The 23,788-nt window shown below is 37.7% G+C and overlaps 1 protein-coding gene across 1 annotated transcript in view; it reads right to left on the bottom strand.

The window, feature by feature from the left end:
* LOC134530413 (U-scoloptoxin(01)-Cw1a-like) overlaps positions 1–23,588 on the bottom strand; it is a 29,330-nt gene extending 5,742 nt beyond the window's left edge. Inside the window, exons 1-2 of the mRNA XM_063365220.1 lie at positions 23,492–23,588; positions 2,999–3,186 (exon numbers count right to left, since the gene is read on the bottom strand). Of these exons, the coding sequence (XP_063221290.1) occupies positions 2,999–3,186; positions 23,492–23,534 (231 nt within the window). The 5' untranslated portion in view covers positions 23,535–23,588. The remainder of the gene's footprint in view (positions 1–2,998; positions 3,187–23,491) is intronic.
* Between the last annotated feature and the right edge of the window lie 200 nt (positions 23,589–23,788).

The raw sequence follows: 23,788 nt of genomic DNA, 5'->3' as shown, positions 1-23,788 counted from the left end.
TTTTACCATGCTTAATATGCGCAGCTAATACTAGAAAGCTATTCAAACAACTGTTTGCAAATAGGCGTTATCTAAATCTTAAATTAAGTAATAATATATGATAGTGTTGGAGATATCAAGTTAAACGATACATTTTCATACTGACATCGCCGGAATTTCAGGTAGTGATAGTGCTGACCTTAAATTAATCAGTTTGTGAAGACTAAGAATTTAGAAGACACTAGTTTTGTGAAATTTGCTTACTTATTTACAAATATTCACAATATTTGAATACAACTATATTATATTGGAACTTGCAGTACTCCTGAGTACAGAATTCTTGGTAATAGCTTTCCTAAGGGCTAAGCAGGAGCATAAATGTTTTATTTCATACAATGTAACCCTCAGAAACTTAATTAAATCATCGTGATTATTAAACATGAACTTCTTTGAGTACACAACCCCAGAAAGTTTTTTTTAAATACTTGTGCACATCGCTATTTAATTATTTGTAATTTAAATTGTAACAAAAGTTGGAATACGGTGTTTTAAATATTGTGGTTGTGCAATATTTCTACGTGTAATAGTATTAAACATGTATTATGTTTTAACTTTTACAGTATCAAATGTTCATTTAATGGTTTTGTACGTTTATTTCCATCCAAAAAAATATATTTTGTACAAAGAAAAATATCCTTCAACAATTTCTCAAAAAAAGAAAAGCACTTGCAAAAAGGTAAACAGAGATGTTGTGGTGAGAATTAAAATCGGCTGTTGTGAGTTTTAAAATACTATAATTGTTTATAAGTACATATATTTAAAATGGTAGTCACGTATTGCAAACCAAGAACACGCTACGACATTAAAAACAATTCATCAATAGATTTAGGAAAGGGAAATGTTGAACTTTGATGAAAGCCTTACAAATAAGAAAGTCGCTGACGAAGGGGAAAAAAAACAGTCAATGATGCCTCTCCGAAGCAGGCAATTTACCCGCGGATGAAGATAGATAGCTACGTACCGGAATACTTACTTCCCTCTCCATAAAGGGGCGTCTTGCATTTGACGCTCTTGTCCACCCTTCATGGAAACGGGCAGACCTAAAATGCACATAAAGTTCTGCCATTCCCGATTACACCCGAACAATTCACCTTCGGCCAACTTCGGGATTTGTTTTATTTTGGCGCAGGAAAAATTGAATTAAAATATTAAAAGTGGTCGGTTAGGTTAGCTACATTAAAACACTTTAAAACACTATGGACGGTTAGTTCGGTTAGTATAGCTACATTAAAATAAGCAGAGAAATATAAATACATATAAATAAACCCGAGGTTGGCCGAAGGTGAATTGTTCGGGTGTGATCGGGAATGGCAGAACTTTATGTGGATCTTAGGCTTCCCCATGGAAACGGGCAGACCCTGCAGTTGGGTCGCCGTGTGCGGTTAATTATCATACCTGCGGCGTGTGTCCACGAACTCACAATCGCTCCTTGTACGGCAGGCCGCAGACCCGGTGTCGCAAATGTCCTTTACGAGCACCAATGCGTGCATTTACCCGAGTATCTGCCTTGGGCGACCGGCGCCACTCCAAATGGCTCTCATAAATTCTAAATGTTGTTCCATCCATCCCAAATGTTCGGTATGCGACGGCATGAATCATATCTCCCAGGCCTCATTTACCTCGTTGTAACCACACACGTTTACTAACAGGTTCTAGTCTGTGAGCGTCGCAAGGAAATAACGTGTTATTTCAAGCGGGCGATCACACCGATTCACAAGTGTTGACTTGAACGAGTAGCCAAAACCACGTCAGAAAAAAATAAAAAATAAAAAAAAATCAATCCGGAAGCATATTTGCAAGCACTATGAAAAATGTTTGAAATTGCAAGATGGCGAAGCGTACCTATAATACCCCTTAACATCTTACCATCAGCTCGTTTACGTCAAGACCGTATCACACGTCTAGTTTCGCAAAAGTTATTTATTTTGTAATCGTGAAAATCCATACTTTTTTTATTATTTCCGCATTTATTTATTTTTGGGCTCTAGGATCAATTTTCAACAATTTAATTCGATGTTTTCAGGGAAACAGAAAGTATATAATTGTGTATGATGAAAACTATTATGAATTATTTTATAAATATTCATTTAAATAAATTAAAATATTACATTATTACTAAAAAAAAATACGAAACTTAAGGAGATCATATTAATTATAAGAAGTTATTACCATAAATATTAAGCCTAATTTTCTTGTCTATTATTTAATTTTGTAATTAATTCAATGAAGGGACTTCGTTTTTTGTGAATGAAGTATTTTTTTTTAAATTCAATCTTAGTATACAAGGGTTCGAAAGTGTTTCAAACGCTTCCGTTCATGACCATTATTAGAAAATTGTAACTCTGAATTAAATTTTTTTAAATCTATTTTTTTAACACTTTAATATATTTTTAGAAGAAGATCAAATGCACATAGAGGTACAACTGCTAGAGGTATCAGAGTGGTGTTTGTTTATTAAAAGCATTTAAGAATACGCTGGGAGTGTATGAGAAGTTATGGTTCTGTTTTTCGTTTTGAAATTGTAATAAGTTTTAGAAGAGAGAAAATGGCTAGAGCGTGTGTTTTTCAGAATAACGTTTCGAAATGAAACCTCCTGCTAAAGATTTTTGAAAGCATTCAAGGGACATTTTTTTATCTTCATTTATATACAACATGTAACGAAAATAGATGTGTTGGTGGAAGAGCCTATGATGTACCTACATTCTGTACTGCACAGACCCGAACAAGCCCGAATATCTACCTTCGGCCAAATTCGTCAGTTTTTTTTGTTGTTTATTACTTTACAAAATTGTGGATGGTTGGTAATGTTAGGTTGGTATAGCTACATTGAAGGAAAAAAAAACTGTCAAATCATTTTAATGCCGACGTTGGCCGAAGGTGGATATTCGGGCTTGTTCGGGTCTGTGCAGTACAGAATGTACATCGTGTTGGTGGGGAGTGAAGAAGGGGGTGTGCTGACCTGGCAGTAGGCCTCGGTGTCGGCGTGCAGCCCCCAGTCGCGGCCCTGGCACGAGAACGAGGTGGCCGGCACCTCGCTGAAGGTGGGGTAGAGCGGCGGGTAGTGGGGCAGGTGCAGCTCGTGGTAGGGGTCGTGCGGCGTGCCGTCCGCGTTGTAGTAGTGGCCCGCCAGCGCCAGCCCCGCGCAGGCTGTCCAACACAACAACACATCCTCATCACATCTCCCCTGCCAACCTAATAAACAAATGACACGTGAGTTCATGTTTTTTTTTTCGTTAGAAGTTACTTCGAAAACCACCGGGACCTCCTCAAAAATAAACAAAATAAATGTTTTTGACTACAATAATATATATTTTTTTCCCTTAGATGTAGCAATATTTGTAACTAAATACGAATAAGAACCACCAAATTGACTGTATTGTAGATTACGAGTTTTTTTTTTTTTTACTTTTACTGTAAACGTAAATCCGCGGAAACGCGAGATAACGGGCCAAGAGAACATTGGAGCCCTTTTTTATGTGTCTTTGGGTCTAAAAATTTGGCATTAATTTAGGTATAATTATTTTTGAAAGAATTTTTTTTTCTGTTGAAAATCTTTATCCGCTCTTGAGTGATGTGCCTTAGGTGATTTAAGTTATATATTTTTGTTATCATAGAACATAGTATTTTTTAAGAATTGTAGTTTTTTTAATTGATTCAATAAGACTGACTGCTAAAGAGTGACAATTCATTGCACTTATCGCTGTCAGTGTCGAAATTGGTTTCAATAGTTAAAGTCGTTTTCACAGATAAAGAAATATATGTTGCAGTTAAATATCACAAATTTTAAACATTCCATAAAATTATGTAATATGAACGAAGTCAAAAATCGATAATACACTAACAACATTAAGTTACCCTAGACACTTATCGAAAGCCTAATAGCGTTTTTTGTTGTCAATATCTCTCTATCTAATTATCTATTGATCTACCTATCTATAGCTCTTGACGGGAACATTAAGACGGGTAGATTTCGCATCACTTAAAACCAAACTGAGTTTTCTTTGTTTCAGTCATGCCCAGCAAATGTCAACTCTTGAATCTGACGAGTTAGGCCGAGATTATAAACTGCGTGAGGGATCCAACATAGCAACGACGCAACAAGCATCAAACGCAAAAAAAATCATGGTAGTTTATAAAGGAAGAAAGTCGCAAGATCTTACCAACCCGACAACTTCAAATTATAAAAAAAAAATAGAAAACGAATTTATTCCTCAGGCTTTGTTTGATAATTCATGTTTAACACGAAAACATACGAAATGTTCAATAGTTTGATTTAAAGGTGATACTTTCTTTCGCTGTGCGAAAGTTTAACAAGTGTTGTAAACTTGATGGGAAAAAAATCAACATCGCAGCCTTCTGTGGAGAAAACGTCTGCGTATTTAAAAGATTTTGAAACTATTCACTTTGGATAAAGAAGGCAGAAACGCAAGCCAAAACGCAAGACGTAAAAGTTGGATGATGCTTGCGTTGCGTTTCAGCTTGTTACGTAGTTTATAAACGGGCATTTTAAACCATGGTTTGTTTAACCTATTGAGACTTGTGTTTCTTGTGTTCTTGTTTTCCTTGCGTTCACTGTATTTATTTGTAAATATAACAGAAATATACATTTAAAATTAAAGTTTTTTTTTTACATTTGTACATTTACATGAAAAAATCTGTACCACTACAAAATAGTGTTCTCAGTAATACTGGATTCGGATTCTTACCCGGGCGTTTATTTATGCTTTGTGTTGTCCCAGTGCCTCCAAATGTTAAAGTTATTTGTAAATCGTTCCCTGAATAGCTTTCCAGTATTAACTGTGCACATTATCAAGCATAATAAATTAAAATATAGTTCAATTATTGAATATTTGATTATCTGTTCCATGGTTTAAAAAATGTATGTGTGTGTGTGTTTGAATGAAACATCATTTAAAACATAGAATTACGTGCCAATTTTCGTAAGAAATACTCAGTATTATCTCGTAGGTAAAAATAAGCGTCGCCATGTGTTGTACAAAGTGACGATAAATTTCTAGGCAGCTGGTTTCCAAAGGAATCTTTTGTAAATTACAGGAGATGGTTTTCTGCGTAGTTTGCCAACCGGCATTAGCGACCACCGGAGGCACAGGGACTCTGAGCAACTTTAATAATTAATGATGACGGGTTGATCGGCTCGACGGCTGGATGGTAGGTGAATAAGGTGATTTGTGTATTTACTTAATTATCTTTAACATGTTGTTGTCCATCGTTGGTGCATAGCTGTAAACAAGTAATGTTCATGAATATGTATCAAATGTTTATTTTACGTGTGTTGTTTGATAAGTAATAAATACTCATTCTAGATATAAAAACCTGTGGTTAGGAGCAATAGACTTGTATAGTTGTGAGTGTTATAGCTGTGAAGTTTTTGTGTTGTCACTTTAAGCATGGTACAGTCCGTTGTGAACAGAGACAATTTGTTACAAAGTGGTGTATTGTGAAAAGTGGTTTCAAATTCCCTCCAGAAAACATCTTTTTTCCAGTAACATGTCAGTATTATGAGTACAGAACTGATATATAAGTTGTTTGTAGTGAGAGGTTCTGCTCTATTTTGACAGTGACCTTATTCACCGAGTACTCGCGAAGGGAAGGAGGCCGTGGCGTGACTGGTCGGGGGAAAGGACCAGATGGCGCCCCTGCGGTTCATCATTCACCACCGCAGCACGGCGGTGGGAGGAAGAAACAGCGCCCAGTCGTGGACCGGGGAAGGGAATTTTCCAATAAGTGTACATTCCAGGGACCTGCCTGGGGGTGGGGGGGGGGGGGGGGGGTCGTTACCACAACGCAGAAATACCATAACGCCGAATGTCAAAATTGACCACAACGTCGCAATACCATAACGCCGAATGTCAAAATTGACCACAACGCCGACAGCTATAAAACTGCTGTGTACCACAACGCCGAAATAACAAATGAATGAATTTGTGTGTGTTTCTTAAATGTACCTTAACGCCGAAATACCACAATCAAACCTAACCTTACCTAACCTAACCTAACCTAGCGTAATATAACCTAACCTAACTTAACCTAGCCTATCCTAGCCTAACCTAACCTAGCCTAACCTAACCTAGTCCAACCTAACCTAGTCTAACCTAACCTAGCCTAACCTAACCTAGTCCAACCTAACCTAGTCTAACCTAACCTAGTCTAACCTAACCTAGTCTAACCTAACCTAACCTTTGTGGCAGTCCTGCAATGACATTTTTCGGCGTTAGTGTATTTCGGCGTTGTGGTAATTCGGCGATGTGGTACACAGCAGTTTTCTAGCTGTCGGCGTTGTGGTCAATTTGGCATTTCGGCGTTATGGTATTTCGGCATTGTGGTCAGTTTGGCATTTCGGCGTTGTGGTGCGTCCCCTGCCTGGGGACCTGTGACTCACCATCCCGGCGGTGAACACTTTTTGAATGTGTAACATCTTAGCTCTCGATGTGCGGCACTCTGCGGGAGAAATTTCGTGGACTGCAACGGAAGTCGCATGGAACGGAAACGTGTAACCACGGTGCTGCCATCTGTGGTGGATGGCGCGAAACCAAAGTTCACCAAGCCAAAGGGAAACTTTATACGAGGGACGTTCCGAAAGTAGGTTTCTTAATTTATTTTCGCACTGAAACAAATACACCGTGGCCTCGTGAACTACACGCCTTGCGCTATTTTTTTCGACAATGAGATATTTGTCGAAGCATGCAATCAGTTTGAAGAAACCACTGCGATGCAAGGAACCGTTTCACAGCCTGCTCCACCTCAGCATTGTTTTGGATGTGAGGTCCCGAGAGGGAGGCTTTCAATGCAGGGAACAGGTGAAAGTCCGATGGGGCTGTAGGCCGGGTGATCCGATCTCTCTCATCCGAAGCGACGAAATCTTGCCGTGTGTGGTTTTGCGTTGTCGTCAAACAGAGCACAACACCTTAGCTCAAGAGCCCTGGTCTCTTTCGTCGAACAGCGGACCTGAGTTTGGTGAGGGTGTCGCATTAGCTTGCCGCTCTGACGGTCCTCTGAAGGAGGATATCAAGGAGAATCACACCTTTCGCGTCCCACCTTTCCTACGGATAGTGACACTTTGAATTTTCTTTTTCCTCACTGGTGAACTGGGATGCTTCCATGCCATAGAGACAGCCATGGTTTCCAGGGTTAAGTGGTGCGCCCATGTCTCATCGCCTGTGATGATTTTGAACAGGGACGCATTTCCCACTCGCATCAAGTGATCGAGGCCGATTCCCATTCTTGCACCCTTGTGATCCGGGGTCAGGTTTCTCGGCACCCATCTTGCAGAGACTTTTCGGTAACCCAACACATCACTGAACACGTTTGGACGCCACGACTAACGCCGCTGTGTGCCTCCAGCCATGTTGTTTCCATTCGTGGATGTGTAGGGACACCCACTTCGACCTTTGTCCCCCACACTCTGCCTTCTTCCGCTGAACATACAACACCAGCGAACCAACCACTTGACGAGACATCAGCTCTTCACCCTCCACGGTCCGTGGGCGGTCCTGATGGAAGACGGACACGCTAGTCCGGAACAACAGCACGTGGTCAGCACACTCTGTCTGTCTGTCTGTCTGTCTGCCCTCCGTGATCTGTACTCGAATAACCTCGGGCACGCCGGTCTACAGCTGCTCTGCGCATGCGTCGATTCTCCTCCGCTGACGCTGCTTCCGTCGTTGAACCAGCTTCGGGTGTGGATTCTTATGGCGGTTCATTGTTTCACCTGGTGTACCATCTGAACTTATTTTTAACTGTTTGGTGAGTTTTAACAAAATGCGCTTTATTTTAATACAGTTCCTTGTCATAAATCACGTCCAAAGCCGGGGTTAGGTATTTTTTTCAAGTCTATATTTTGCTTTTTTTGGAACCGTTCTGCAAATTGAATGATTTAATTGTCGATGTAATTGCTCCGGAAGTGAATTCCAATTATAGGTGCGGAAACTATGTGCGATAGGCGTCAATAAATGTAGTTGAAAACACAATTTGCGTATATTTATAACGCTCGGCATTGTTTTAAATAATTCGACGTTAAATATCGTGTCCAAGTTTCGTATTTTAAGTGTATTTGCAAATGAGAACACGTGATTTTGCTCGTTACCGAGCAGTGCTGAAAGACTCGCGAACATTTCCCCCCCCCTTCCCCCCCCCCCCCAGTTTTCTCACCATTTAAGGCTTAATTTCACAACCTTTAAATAAAATAAATGACAAAAAATCTAAGACAGTACAACATGAGATTTAAGACCTAGTCTTAGTGATTACTTTTTAACAGTTAATTTTTAATTTTGACAATCCTAGTAACCGTGATGAAATTGTGACTTCTTTTTTAGACATTTACAGATTAAAAACAGCACTGTTACAAATTGCAGTAAATTTACGGACTTTTAAACGAAGGATTCAGATCAAATAAAAGGAGATATCTGTATCTTCGTAGAAACTACGTCGTTTATGAACATCTGAAGAAAAAAATTTAAACACGCTAAATTCACCCATGTAAGGTATTAGTATGTTTTAGTGTCAATCTTAATTGTTTTTGAACGTTTTTCCTCTCTCTACCAAGATTATTTTTGTACTCGTAGATTCGTATTCACAGTAAGAGAACTTTGTACCCACCCGTAAATTTACGAAGGATACGATAAATTCATGAAAATTCCTTGGATAATTTGCAACCAGCGATCTTCGTAAATTTAAGGTGAAAATTTTTTACAGTGAATGTCTTGCCTGGGACTCGAACCCCGGACTCCTCCGCACCGGAAGCCGACTCACGTCCAACTGCGCTACGGAGATCTGCTATTGCGTCAACGGGTTGTTCAGTCTCCGATATGAAGTGGCATTTGCATCACAGATTAAAACGAAACAGCGTTTACAGTTTATCGATCATATCTCTCCTATCAGGAGCAGTTGAGACAATTGTGAAATTCGTCGAAGGGTGCACTTACTTTGAACATGAAACCACAACAATAATTTTGGTACTATCAAAACATTAAAAAAAAACTTGCTAAAACTCCTGCAAAAACACCTTTGTTCCACGTGTACTTTTACTATTAAAAAAAAAACCTTGCAAGTCGTAATACGTTGTAGTTTCTACAAAGATCCAGTTATCAGAAATTACGAAGAACCGTGTGTTTGAGGTGAATTATGCAATGTAATTTCTAACAGTGTGGAGTTGTGATTAGGGTTACCAGACGTCCGGCAAAAGGAGGACATGTCCTCCTTTTTATGTATTTTTTTGCGTCCGGCCGGATTTTCCTTAATGCTCCAAAATGTCCGGCTTTTTTTATAAAGTGAGATAATTCCTGCAGTTACACTCTGAGTAAAGCGCGCGGTGCGCGCTAATGCGCTGTCCGCAGTCACCGCACTAGTAAGTAGTTCTATGACAGCTTGACAGGTAGCTGCACATGCAGAAGCAAGTGTTTTTAATATGCTGTACATGCGTAGTTTGTTTGATTCTTTATACTGAAACTGTATTAAATGCCAAAACATTGTAAAATATCGTACTCCATTGTAACTAATTCATGGCTTTTTTAAAAAAATATATTGTCCTTTTTAGTGAAATGTCCTCCTTTTGCGAGGTGAATGTCCTCCTTTTTAGTTATCAGTGTCTGGTAACCCTAGCTGTGATGGAATGAGTTCCCACCTGCGCCAAACATACTTTATTTTAATTACCTCATGCGTCATATTTGCCTGGGAACTCACGACTTTGAATCAATATCAGCCAATTAGGCAATTCCCGTTACACTCAAGTAAAAATAAATACTCACTATGTCTGGTGAAGATACTTGATACACTGGCTCACGACATCATAAACGAGTACTGTAAATTCTATAACTCGTCTGAAAATTAGGCAAGTATGTATGTATGTATGTATGTATGTATGTATGTGTGTGTATGTATGTGTGTGTATATATATATATATATATATATATATATATATATATTCCAGACAAATCCACGCGGTGATTTTAATAATTAATTTTACATACAAGTCTGTTTCAGGTTATTGTGATGCGTAGTATTAGTAATAAGTGCGACATGAGACTCAAAATATAGAAATCGTGATTTTAGATTCAATACCAAATTAAATATTTGAGAAATCTGCTGCTCACAATATTTTACTGGTCTAAGCGACACACAGAAGTTACTCACAGACTATTTGCTTTATGTAAGTTACAAATAGTGTTAAGAAGAAAAATTGAAAATTTACTTGCTTTCTCGTGAATGAACCGTTATTTTCTGGAAATGAAAAATAATAGTTACAAATTATTCCCGATTCTTACAAAAATCTATTATTTTTTATTTCATTGTGAACTTGCTGTTTATTACAGAATTATGCAACAAATTTAAACACAGGAAACTTATTAGATACTATTTATAATTATTATTTCGAAAATAATTTCAGGTAAATGAGAAAATAAATGTCCGGTAACCGTACATATATGTATGTGTTTGTATATACATATATATATATATATATATATATATGAGGTAAGGTTGGTCGTTCTTTGACCTTGACAATTGTATACAAGACAGTCTCATCTTCTGAGAGGAAAAGAATTTCAAGGATTTCACTTCTGACATTTCCACGACCTTCAAACCGGTTAGTATTCTTTGTTGCTCATCCCCTTAACGATGACTGGACTCCCGTTAGCAAAAAAAAATAACATAAAATGTTGCAATATCAGTACATAATTCTATGTGCTATAATTCCATGCCGTTTTGAAATAAACGTTTAAATAAAAGGATTGGTTCATTACGAATTTTTTTTTAAGGGAACATATATACAACAAAAAAGTTGCGCAACAGTTTTCAAGTAGCAGCTAATTGATTTTTTCTGATAGCTTATTTTTTTGATAACTCAACACTGAGATAATCACACTTAAAAATTGAAAATAAATAACTAAAATAGTACGGCAAAGTGACCTGCAATATACATATTCTCTACCACAAACCGTTATTCATGAGATAATATTCTGGATTCAAAATAAAAAAATAATAATAAATAAATTTTTATTACGATACCGCAGCAAAATATTAATATGTTTCAATGAGAAAACAATTTTTTTATTTTTTTTTGCAATAAAAGTAATTTCTTTGCCGATTTAGAAAGAAACATGTAACATAGTCAAAAATTAAAACGATCCGGAAAGTCGCGGTGGAAAGGGGACAAAGGAGTATGTTAAACGGCCCTCCATAAATCTCGCGTGAGTGCGAAATGCTACTGGAAGGAGAGAGGCGTGTGTGGTTATTGTCAGCGCGGAGCTGCTAATGGCGCTGCTGGTTAAACAGTTGTTCTGGTCTCACGTCGGGACCCGGGCAGGGAGCTGAGATTTGTTCGGTCCGGTCACGCCACAGGAAGCTCCCGCATAGAGTGTGGGTGGCTGGTAGAACCGGTTCCGAAAGCTCTGTTCCCCCGCGCCCATTGTGCTGTGCATTCGAACAAGTTGCCGGGAAGAAAGAGGAGTAAAAAAAAAAAAAAAAAAACAGTTCAATTACCTAGCGCGATTTCGCTCTGATAATAAGTACGAGAGTGATGAGGTGTTCTAAATCCTGCATGATGTTTTCATACCGGATAATACAGACGAATAAAGCCTGTGTTATTTATTTTTCTTTACGTTAAGCCCTCTTGTCCAACCTGAAGTGAAACTCGAAGAAGAAGAAGATTAAGAAAGTGTTGCTTGCTACTTCGCTTTGCACGCATTTATGTTGGAGATGATACTTGCTGTGTTACAACATAAGATTTTAATTGTTTATTTAAGATTTTTGTGTACTAAACAAGGTCTTATTGGTTTTTTATGCGCTAAAAGACGATATTTTATGTCAGTCCTCGCATATACTGAAAGCTTTTAGTTTTTTATTAATGTTGGTATGTAAACTTCGTCTTCAAAATCTTCATTTTTAGACTATCATTCATTGAATCAAAAAAAATTACTTTGTTCCGCAACCACGGAAACCTGAGTTTTTCAGAGCTTTGGGAAACCCTAATTTGTATTGATCTAAGGAATAATATACCAAATTAAAATAGTTTTGAGGCGAAGGTTAAACACAAACAGTTAATCCAAAAACTGTAAACCACATGATTTCACTCTTTCAGCAGCCTACATACTAGGATTGTCATACACATTTTCATTTGAGTTCATAAAAATCATTCAAAAAGGACTTTTTTTTTTTAGTAGCGAAAGCCTTTTTTTTACTAATTATCAAATATCGGTTCTTTATAAATGTATTTAGAATCATGTGCAAAAAGACGAAATATTAGTATCAAAAAGATTTTTGGATACAACTCCCTTGACGTCTCACGGACGATTAGCGTCGATGAGAAAATAAGTTTGGACGGATTTAAAAAGGATGAGAGCAATGGGAGTACCCCGAGAAAACCCGCGGGCTCAATGCAGCATTCTCAGTTTCCACGGGCGGGAAACCGTGTTGTACCCCGCCGGGAATCGAGCCCGTGCCGTGTCGGTGGATGGTGAGTGATTTGACCACTCGGTCACCGTTATTATCCAAAACTGCCTGCAACGTGAATACGTTAAAAAAATTGGTTGTCTGTAAAGTCGGTTTATGGACGATAGTTTAACGTGACGTCATAACAAAACATTGATGAAATGATTGCTTACTTTTATGAATAAAATTGAATCATTTTTATTGAATAATCACTAATTTGTATGGATACAAAGAAGGAGTGAAATGAAATCTACAATTTAATTGATAAATTTACTTTTATTTGCACTCATTAATTCAAATATGTTTATTACTTTAACGAAGAGATTATTTTAAACTATATTTTTTATACATGTTTGCTATTTAACTTCTTCCAATCTGTGTTATTCTGTTAAGGATACGACGATGATAGGAAAAGTAGGAAACGAATGGGAGAGTTTCAAGTTTAATGTGCCTCGAAAAAGTCAAATCGATGGTTGTTCCAATCGAGTGGAAGTGAGATAGATGCGGCGCAAGCGTACAATGAGCGTAACGGGGCACAGCGTAACGGGACAATGTGCTTAACGGGACACTTTTTCCTGCGTGCAGCCGGCGTTCATCGATTTATTAGACGTCACGTCAAAAAAAATATATCATCGCTAGATTTTTCATACCCGCCACTGCTTTAGACGGTTCTCCTAGTAAGTAAACCATTTGATGTTGGAACCACTTGTTTACCACTCCGCCGCGGCGCTGGCATGCGCACTCTGCGGTTTTCTAAACAAACATTTAAATAAACAAGTAGACGTTAAGGCTCATTCCCACACGTCGCTCTGGGTTATTCTGATTTTAATTACATCATTTGTATTAACTCTGATGGTTTCAACGGTTGGCTGAAAAATCTATCGTGTGATAGTTTCTAGACGTTATCTGATAACTTTTGGTCAGTACAATATTCTTAATTGGAAGGTGATGATAAATTAATTATTTCGTGGTAACAAAAAAAAATATGTTAAATTTCCGTGCTTGGTAGAAATCAATGTTTTGTAAGAATAAATACATACCAAATGTAATATGCATGCTTTTGCTCTTAAATGCGAAACTATTTCAGATTATAAATCTGGTTTTAAATTTATAATCGTCCAATACTGGTGATCAATATCGTGTTGCTAACAATAACCTGTTACCAGTTGAAGCCATAGTAGGGGCGATTTAGTCCCCAACCTAGACAATTTCTCACATCTTTCATGCTTATATATATATATATATATATATATATATATATATATATATAAAAGCAAATACAGCAGTCAAAATTTTTCCCACTTAATAAGCTGTCATTAGTGATACCACAAAATCCGAGATAAAAATTTTTTGGGCTCTCCTTTTTTCGCAAAAATTAATTCCAGTTTAAAATATTGTAAAAATAATAATAATTTTGGCTGTCTAATCATTACCTAGAAACTTCCTACACAAAATCTTATTCCGTTTACGGACACGAATTTCGGGACAGAAGACTAACAGACGGACAGAGATACAACAGTTTTAACAATTCTGTTAAGATTTATGATACTGGGTTCGTAAGGGATAGCTCAATTAAGTTTTATTACAATTTTATTGCTTACTGATATTTACATTACAATAAACAATTGTACTTAAATATGTCTTATTAGCTACCTATCACTCGCACTTAAAAATGTTTATTCTCAAGTCACTCAATGTCTGTCAAGTTCCGCAGTTCGCACTCCTCACTGGAGCTGGGCTCAACAGTGGTTCGCCCCTCACCTCGCGCCTGTCCTCACACACACAGTCTCGCGCCACCCAGTCGCACTCGCACGGACCCGTCGCTCCTCTTTGCGCTACTCTCGCCCATGTCGCACTTCCCTTCACTCGCGGAACTCTCCGAACTCTCGGAACTGTCGCGGAAAGCCCGCGGAGGCCCGCGTCGCTGCTTAAGTACCTGTGGGTCGTCTTTTCAGAACCGACGAGAGCAGCTGCGACGTGTCGCGTCAACCCGGGCCGACCTGACGCCAGAAACATCAAGAATGGTGACGCTTATTCACGCCACTCCTCGCGGCGGCCTCTGTAAGCCCGGAAAGGTGACAATATCCCAAGGCTGGAGGGTGCGCATGGTGCAGAGGGGAATGGTTAGCCAGACCCTTGTAATTCGGCCAGGCACGAGTGGCATGCCTTACGTCAATGGACGACGCGTGACGTCAGTGTCCGCGCAGGGCCGCCAGCCAGCTCCGAACCTGGCGCACATCGCGGTCTTGTCTCTCGCGTTCGTAACAATACGTTTAACCTATTGCACGTGAAACCCTTGAAAAAATTCTGGTTTTTTAATAATTTTATAGGTATGAAATTTTTACTTGAAGATCCCATTGAAAGTTTAAGTCCATAAGATGTAAGGTAGCAGTATTATTATTATAATCTTCTGGTGGACATAATTATTAATTTAATAACTCTTAGCATTTTCTAATAAATCATTCCTTATTTTAGCTCTTACTTGTTTAAAAAAATTAAATTTTATATAAAATATTTACAACAGTATATATTAAAAATATTTAAAGGTTTTTAAAATAATGAAATTAGTATAATGTGTTTACACCTGAAAAGACATGTAATCTATGTAGTAAAAAAAAATACCTCTTGCAGAAATGCTGTCATTTTTATCAAAATTGTAATTATTAAATAATGTTACTTATTTGAATAATTGGAAAAAAATTTCTTAACGCTCTATTTTGCTTCATACTAAATTTGCTAACCAGGCGTCAAATGCCATTAAATATTTTATATATATATATATATATATTCATTTATGTTAAGAAGCAATTTATACTATAAAATGAGAACCAAATATTATTTTATAAAATTTTATAAATACTTAAGTGGTACGTTTTGAGATATTCGCAAATAAAATTCACACTTTGTTTGATCTTCCACTTATAATTTCAAAAGCTAATGTGGTAGCGTAAAACTAACTTTCGTTATTTTAAAGTAGACTAATTTGGCACAATTTCAGCTCAGCCGAAGCTCTGTGCGTCCTATAGTTCCCGTGATAAGGCACTTCAAACATTTGTCATTTTTTCCTTAATGTGAAATTTTTAGCTTTGGGTCCAATTTTGAGCCAAATATAAATGTTAAAAAAAGTATATTGGTATTATAATGCTGGAATCGCAATAGCATGACGCGATAATAACATATTCAACGCACTAGTGTAACCATTATTCGAAAACAGAAATTCTGACATGCATTTCAGTGACGTCACGACGAGAAGACTTTACAAAATCTTTCTAACCTGAAAGTCTGTCGCGCCTGCGAATTTTTGTCGCACTGACGTCATAGAAATGTCGAACGTGCTTGGCCAGTTATAAACAAAGGGGTAAAGGTGGTTACCCCAATCACGCGTAACCTTCGAAGAATGTGACCTTGCTGTCTACCAATGGGCACTCTAAAAAAAAATGATTATATACTTGCAAGTTGAGTCTTATCATGGAGTGAAATGAATCAGCGAAATAATTGGGACTCTACAAATAAAGTTTGCTTGAACATATATTACACTTATAACATATTGTTTTTACTTGCTTCGCATCCATTGCGTCTATCTCGTCATGTCCTTCTACCTCGTCATGTCCTTCTCTATATCAATAATGCACATAAAACGAAAGTAAATCAATCAATTGGAAAAACCACCAATTTAAAATGGATTTTTTTTTTTTTAAATTCAGGACAACCCCCCCCCCCCCCCTTCCGACCCCACCCTCCCACCAACCACGCAAGGAACTACTTTATTCCGAGTTGGTAAATGTGACGTCATGTGGCACACTAATTTCTCGCATAGGGAACTACTTTTATTGAACCCATTGTCATATTTCGCACTGATATTAGGAACCACTTTGCTGGGCTGATAGAACACTGAGTCTCTTACTTTCGTCTGAAGTCGAGGATATATAAATGAAGCAGAAGTTATAAGCTGATTTTCTTGAACTTTGGATATGTTATGGAAAAGTTAATGTTCTTTAATTTTTGTCCCTACAGGTTTTGTCGTCAGATGCACCGATTTTTGAGTTTTTTTTTTTTTTTTTCGCATTTTTCCGGGACAAAACCCGGGGGAAAAGTTACCAAAAGAAAGCGGATTTCGGTGGATTTTGGATATGTTATTCTACGAATTTTTCTGCGAATTTTGATGTAAAAAAAAACTTTTCTTGCAATTTGTCCATGTTTTTTTTTTTTTTTTTTTTTCATATCTTTCCTGGACTACAACCCGGTTAAACTGACACTGTTCGTGTGTGTGTGTATATACATATATATATATATATACACACACACACGAACAGTGTCAGTTTAACCGGGTTGGTATGGTACAAGCGGTAGCAGTTGGAGGCGGCATCTGCGACCTCCGCACGAGGCGAGACGGGATACTAGCCGGCGCCAGACACACACGCACACGCACACACGCACGCGGAGAGAGCCCACAACGTCCATTACAATTTTGATGAGAGGCTAAATTTACCTTGGACCGGTTCCCGAGAGTTACGACGGGCTGAAGTAGAGGGGGAGAAGAGAGGCAGACGTTACGCTTTTTCAACCGCACGACTCACCGGCCACACCGTTTTTTTTTTATTAAGTATTATTTTTGTAAATGGAAAAGAAATATTCGCAGATATTTGTAAATTCGTACATTTGTATTAGAGGAAAAATGAAACACTGATATCACTACAAAATAGCGTTCGCAGAAATGCTGTGTTCGGATTCTCCACTTCCCCCCCCCCCCCCCCGGGTCATTTATGCTTTTTTTTTTGTTGTCCCACTGCCTCCACTATGTTGAAGTTATTTGTAAAGCGTTCCCTGAATAGCTTTCCATTTTTAACTGCGCACATTAATAAGCATGATAAAACAAAATAAGGTCAATTATTTAATATTTGTTTACCTTTTTAATGGTTTACTTGAATTAAACTTCAATTAAAATTTTTAAAAAATACATGCGCCAATTTTCGTAAGAAAGACTCAGTATTATTTCGAAAAACGTATTTCATACATTAAAAAAAAAACTATACCAACGTGTTGTGCAAATTCGCAATATCTTTCTCGTAGTATTACAAACTATTTGTTGGTAACTGGTTTCCAAAGAAATCGTTTGTAAAAGCACAAGCCTTTCGATGACGCTCAAGAATGGTGTACGTATTTGTCTGAATTTCTAGTTCGCAAGTGGGGACCGAAAATTTTTTAGATTTCTTTCCGCGTTAGGCTGATGATAAAAGAAGTGTGGCCACCATTATTTCGCGGATTGCGTTGGGTATCAAAGAAGACTTGAAGCATGTATTACTCTGCTTCACGCTGATGATTGGACTGGAGTGTTTCTTGACACGCCCGTGACGATTCTGGCCCACTTATATGCAAGGACCAATGGACGCTCTAAAAAGGCTTGCTTATACACAGGCAAGTATGGAGTGAAATGAAACCGCAAAATGATCGTGACTCTAAAAAATAATTTGAAATGCTTCTGCGATTGTCCCTGGATACAGTTTATGCGGAGGACTCTAAACCAATAAGAAACGACGACTCAACAATCAATTAAAGCCGGCTCCAGTACCTTGTTAAGGGGAGGGGTTTTGAGTTATTAAATCAAAGTATTTTTCCTTGTAAAATGTTATTTCTTTCAGAGTGAGTTGCGATCAGAAAGCAGGGACAGCAACTCCTGAATCCACCTCTGACGGTTAAAGCAATCCCCGCCCTTCCACTTAGTTATCCTCTTGAAGGCGATAAAGCTAAGACAGCTGGCTTTCAGCAGCCAATGAACGGGTGGCGTTTGCCAGAGCATGGAGATGAATGAGTCTCTTACTGAGATCATTGAACCTCTTAAAGTTATCGCAAGTACAGAAACGATATCAAAAAGGGCTGTCCGACTAACAATAGGCAGGGGCTGGAAAAATCCTTTAGTTTAGTGACCTCCAGGATAGACTCCACGATCCTCTGGATATTCGGGCAAACGTCGCCCGTTCATTGGCTGCTGACTTGCGAGGCGTCACAACTGGATGTCTCGTGATTCGATAAATCTTTGTTTGAGGGTCTCTGATTGGCCCACAGTTCTCCAGATTAAAAGTGAACCAATAGCAGAAGCAGCACAAAGGTATGGTTATTTTAAATTTTAGTACATCGCGATATGAATCCGCTTATTTTTCCGGTCTCTAACAATAGGTGCAAGTAAGTAAATGAGCGTGTGTAGTACTTCTCGCGTCCTTGCAGGTAAAAAAACGTCACCATTTTTTTAATTCCCTGTAGGTTATATTTCATAGTATTCTATAGTAAAAATTCTTGTAAAATTATTTCTTAACTATATTTTACTATTTTAATACATTGAATGCGAATTATTATTATTTAAACTGATTCATAAATGGGGTTCCAACAAATATAGTGTACACGTACTAGTCGTAAATTTGGGTAGAATCAAAAGATAATGTCAATATTTGTATTTATTAAGAACGAAGTGCAAAAGTTTGTATATTTAGTTGAAATTGTATTTCTGTTTGCTCAAGAAAATAACAAACTCCCATTCCACCACACACAAAACAAACTATTTTAGTAAATTTTTTAAAATGTGATGGAAGTTTTTAACTTAAACAATCGTATGGGAAGTTGCCCATATGGTATTCCTCATAATTTTTTTTTATGGAAACTTCAAATGCACAGGAAATGTACCACATCTGTATGATTGATTTCTCACGCAATTGTATTTTTTATTGTTATTTGTCCAGGGTGTTATTTTTAATTTTTTCGGCCCACAATGTAAGAACTGCATTAGCCGTGGAGTTTAACGACACGAGCTCTCTGAGACGCTAGAGTAATGAAAATGTTCGCTTGAAACCCAAAGTGTCTGCGCTCGTCAACAACTGTGACGAGAATGCTACGAAGACAATAACATAGAGTACATTGATAGTGTTATTAAAGTTGCAGTTATTAAAAAAACCGAACTCTATACTAAACACCATTTACTTCGCAGGGGAATCAGTTTGTACCAGCCAGTTTATTAAAACATCAAGCATTCAATTAAATTGTATTTAATGCACAGAAAAAAACCTCTACTTTTACAAAAGATGCCTTTGGAAAACCGTTTCCAATACTAATACAAAGTTATTGTAACCATGTACAACACATGGCTATGTTTAGTCTTGCATATATGAAATAAGTTTTTGAAGATAATAGTAGGTATTTCTTACGAAAATTGGCACATACGTTTTTTTTATTTTAACTGATGTTTCATTCGAGCAAAAAAAAAAAAAAGGAAGATAATCGAGAATTCAATGATTTGACTTCATTTTGTTTAATTATGATTATCAGTGTCACAGATAATACTAGGAAAGCTAAGGGGGAAATTTACAAATAACTTTTAACTATTGGAGGTACTGAAACAACACAAAACATAAAATTCCCTGGTAATAATCCAAACCCAGTAATACTGCGAACACTATTTTGTTACGATACAGTCGTTTTCGTGTAAATGTACTAATTTACGAAATTCCTGTTACCTACATTGCATGAATATTTCAGTTTCATTTACGGAAATAAAACTAGTGGGTAGCACTGACTGATTCGGAGTGAACTTCCAGGGTTTCTTCCACCACGTGGTTTGCAAGGAACTGTTGAGTGTCTGAGCTTTGGGGATAGAGCCCGACGCGCGAAACGTGACACTGCCATAAAACTACTTTCGAGCCGCAGTTTTTCGCAACGCTCTCAATGAGATCCTCCCCTCCCCCCTCCTAATACCAGGTCGTTTTAGAAATGCTCTGTACGGCCCGGTCCCATTCCCCCTTCTCATTCTCTCTCTCTCTCTCTCTCTCTTGACGACGATGTTGGCGCGGTAGCTGCGGGACAAGTTGTTCTTCATATCTCCATGTCAAGCCTAATGTTGGCGTATCTAAACGTTTGAAAAATCAACGCACAACAGGCCAGCGCTAAAGAAAATAATTATTTGCAACATTTTTTTTTTTTTAAATAAATATTTAAATGGTTTATTTCTATCAGATACATCCAATAAAGTCGTTCTGCAGATAAAATCTTATAAAAAAAACCTTACGTGCAAGTATTTAAATCTGAAAGACATTATACATGATTGCATGCTAATTGTTTTTTTAATCTTTAAGTAAAGAAGTTGATAGTTGTTAAGTTAGACATAACAGTACAAATTTTATTATAAAAATTACCTCATAACTTGCATGCTTTGTTCATTATGCTTCGGATATACATAAATATTAATTCATTCATTTTTAACTCATAGCTAGAAATAAATAAAATTATTGTTACCCAAAGATTGAATTTGCAAAAATCCTCTGCTCCATTTTTGATAAGATAAACGCAGGCACAATAGCATTTTGGAAGCTGAACACCGCGTCACTTGCTCCTAGGGGCCCACACGAAACAATAAAATATTCACGCAACACAGTGCGTCATTTCATGCTACTGTAAGAGCATGTTTATGACGGAGTTTTATTTGATCCTCAGTAAAAGTTAAATACATTTAAGAGCCCTGAAGTGATAAAAAAAATCAATGGCCTCTAAAATTACTATGTCAACATGCATTCTATAAAATATTTTGTGCTGGTAACAAGATATTTTTGGAGTACCCGGTGATGATTGGCTTTCACTAACAAAAATAGTTTCTTTGTATATTTGACAAAATAATTTGTAGCTGCATCAAAATTTCTTTTTTTATTGATTGTACAACTTCAGCAGCGTGACGTGGGCACGTATTTAATTTACTGAAAGGCGTATCTATTTGAGGAAGTGTCACAGAAAGCACGTGTTACCTCACTAACTCTTACGCAATAAAATTAAATTTAGAAATTTACACATAATACATAGTTAATAGATATAAACGAAAATCATGCTTGGATACTACGTGAAAACCTTAATTTTATTTACGTAAGGCGTCGTTCTACTTAAAGTAATCATTAAAAATTATTTGGAATGAAAGGAAGTGCTGAAGACAACAGTTGCTACTAATTAACAATAAATAAAATCGTATAAGGTTGGTGAAGCCTGAGATGACCTTGAACGTGTGTAACAAAGTTCCATTCTGGCTACTTAGATAGTTTCGGAGGTACCCATTATGAAAGTTTGTGATACACAGCAGGATGAAAACGCTCGTTCTGGTTGTGCTTAAGAACTTCGATATAAAGTATCTGCAAAAATTATTAAAATATTTTAATAAGTTTATAACTTTATAATGCCCGTCTATGCATACAAACTGGTGGTGAATTTCTGCCAAGTGAATTTAACGTAAAATATGGCTTTATTCATGCCAAAAATGTTCTCTGGCCGTATTTTAAATATTTTAATGTGTTCAAATACAGTACAGCCTGTAAACCAAATAACTAAAAACTTCTCCGTACAAAACCAGTAAAATTACACTTATTACATCAGTGACTTCACTGCACAGACTTAAAAGTTTCTCCTAATACTGCAGTGGTTTCCAACGACTACTCAGTAAGTTCTTAGAAATCGGGACCCACGTGTAGCCGAATGACATTTTGGACACAAATAAATGTTTTACAGAGAAAAAATTTGTAGTATGCCACAAAATATATTGAAACAAGTGGCAAAAAAAAAAACGAATAGTTGGTCGGAGTCCACATATTATAGGTTCATTAGTAAGTGTAAAATATATTTTATCACTTATAGTTAAATAGCTGAGAAATAAGAATGTGCTGTCGTCGTAAAATACTTGACACATTCAGCGAGGAGCGAGGTGGCAAGGCAATGGATTTGCGTTCAAATGGACCCTGGTTCGAATCTCTGGTTGTGCGACCATCCTGATTTCAGTTTCCTCGCGGTTTTCCGAGAGATCATCAGGAAAATGTTAACAATTTTCGGTATCACAGGTTACAGCCAACATTTTTCACAACATACATAATGCGACACTGTGAAAAAAAACCGTTATTTAGTGATGTTTCACTCAATAATAATTTAAAACTCCTTCACTGCGAATCAGTACGGATCAGTTTTACGGGTTTTCCACGAATTTTTTTTCTCCACTGACTTTCAGCAGAATTGCACAGTTTCATACTAAGGATAAGTCTCATACGCCATGTTGAATATTCCGTTTTTTTTTTCTCATTGCTTTTATTTAACTGTCTATTTATGAAATTTCAACTCGATGCCTTCCTTGCATTTGTTGTCCTTTAGCAAATATTTTCAACAGATATTCACGAAATGTAATAGCTATATTGGATCTCAAACGGAGCGCAAGAGATGATAATAACAAAACATTGCGCTCATTTTAACCACCATGATATTACACCAAGTGAATATATGCTATGTTAAAAAAAAATGTGTGGCAGAACATCAAATGCAAGGGAGGTGTCGAAATAAAATTTTAGAAATAGTCCAAAAAAAAAAGAGGAAAAAAACCAGCATTGCGTTTTGTTTTTGACGTGACAACGTCTAATAAATCGATGAACGCCTACTGCACGCGCGAAAAGTGTCCCGTTACGCACATTGTCCCGTTATGATGTGTCCCGTTACGCTGTTTGTACGCTTGTGCCGCATCTATCTCTCTTCCACTCGATTGTAACAACCATCGATTTGACTTTTTCGAGGCTCATTAAACTTCAAACACTCCCATTCGTTTCCTACTTTTCCTATCATCGTCCTATCCTTAAGAGAATAACACAGATTGTAAGAAGTTAAATAGCAAACATGTATAAAAGTTATAGTTAAAATAATCTGTTCGTTAAAGTAATAAACATATTTGAATTAATGAGTGCGAATAAAAGTAAAATTATCAATTAAATTGTAGATTTCATTTCACTCCTTCTTTGTATCCATACAAAATAGTGATAATTCAATAAAAAAATATTCAATTTTATTCATAAAAGTAAGCAATCATTTCATCTATATTTTCTTTATGACGTTGTCACGTTAAACTATCGTCCGTGAACCGACTTTACAGACAACCAATTTTTTTTAACAGCATGGGCACGGCGCATTGCTTCCCCGAGGTGCGGGAAGCGGCTAGCCGCGGCGCAACACTGACCTGCGACCAGCAGGGAGAGAGCCGACAGCCGGGGGTCCGCCATGGAGGATGAGAGAGGGGCGCAGGCGGTGCTGGTTGCTGGTGGCGGCTTGCGACGGACTGACCGGGGTCCCGCGCCTTTGCGCTCCTGGTCCGGGCCAGAAGGGGGGGATGTTGAGCAGGAGGGGGTGGGATCCCCGCGGGTGGGCGGAGGGGGCGGAAGGTCGCCAGGGGGTTGGGGCTGCCTGACCGAGGGGGGGGGGGCAGGTTTCCTGCGCGGTCCGCACCCACGCATTCCCTTCCTTTAACGGCACGAGC

This window comes from Bacillus rossius, chromosome 1, assembly GCF_032445375.1.
Source record: "Bacillus rossius redtenbacheri isolate Brsri chromosome 1, Brsri_v3, whole genome shotgun sequence".
Lineage (NCBI taxonomy): Eukaryota > Metazoa > Arthropoda > Insecta > Phasmatodea > Bacillidae > Bacillus > Bacillus rossius.
This window is presented reverse-complemented; position numbering and strand designations above follow the sequence as displayed.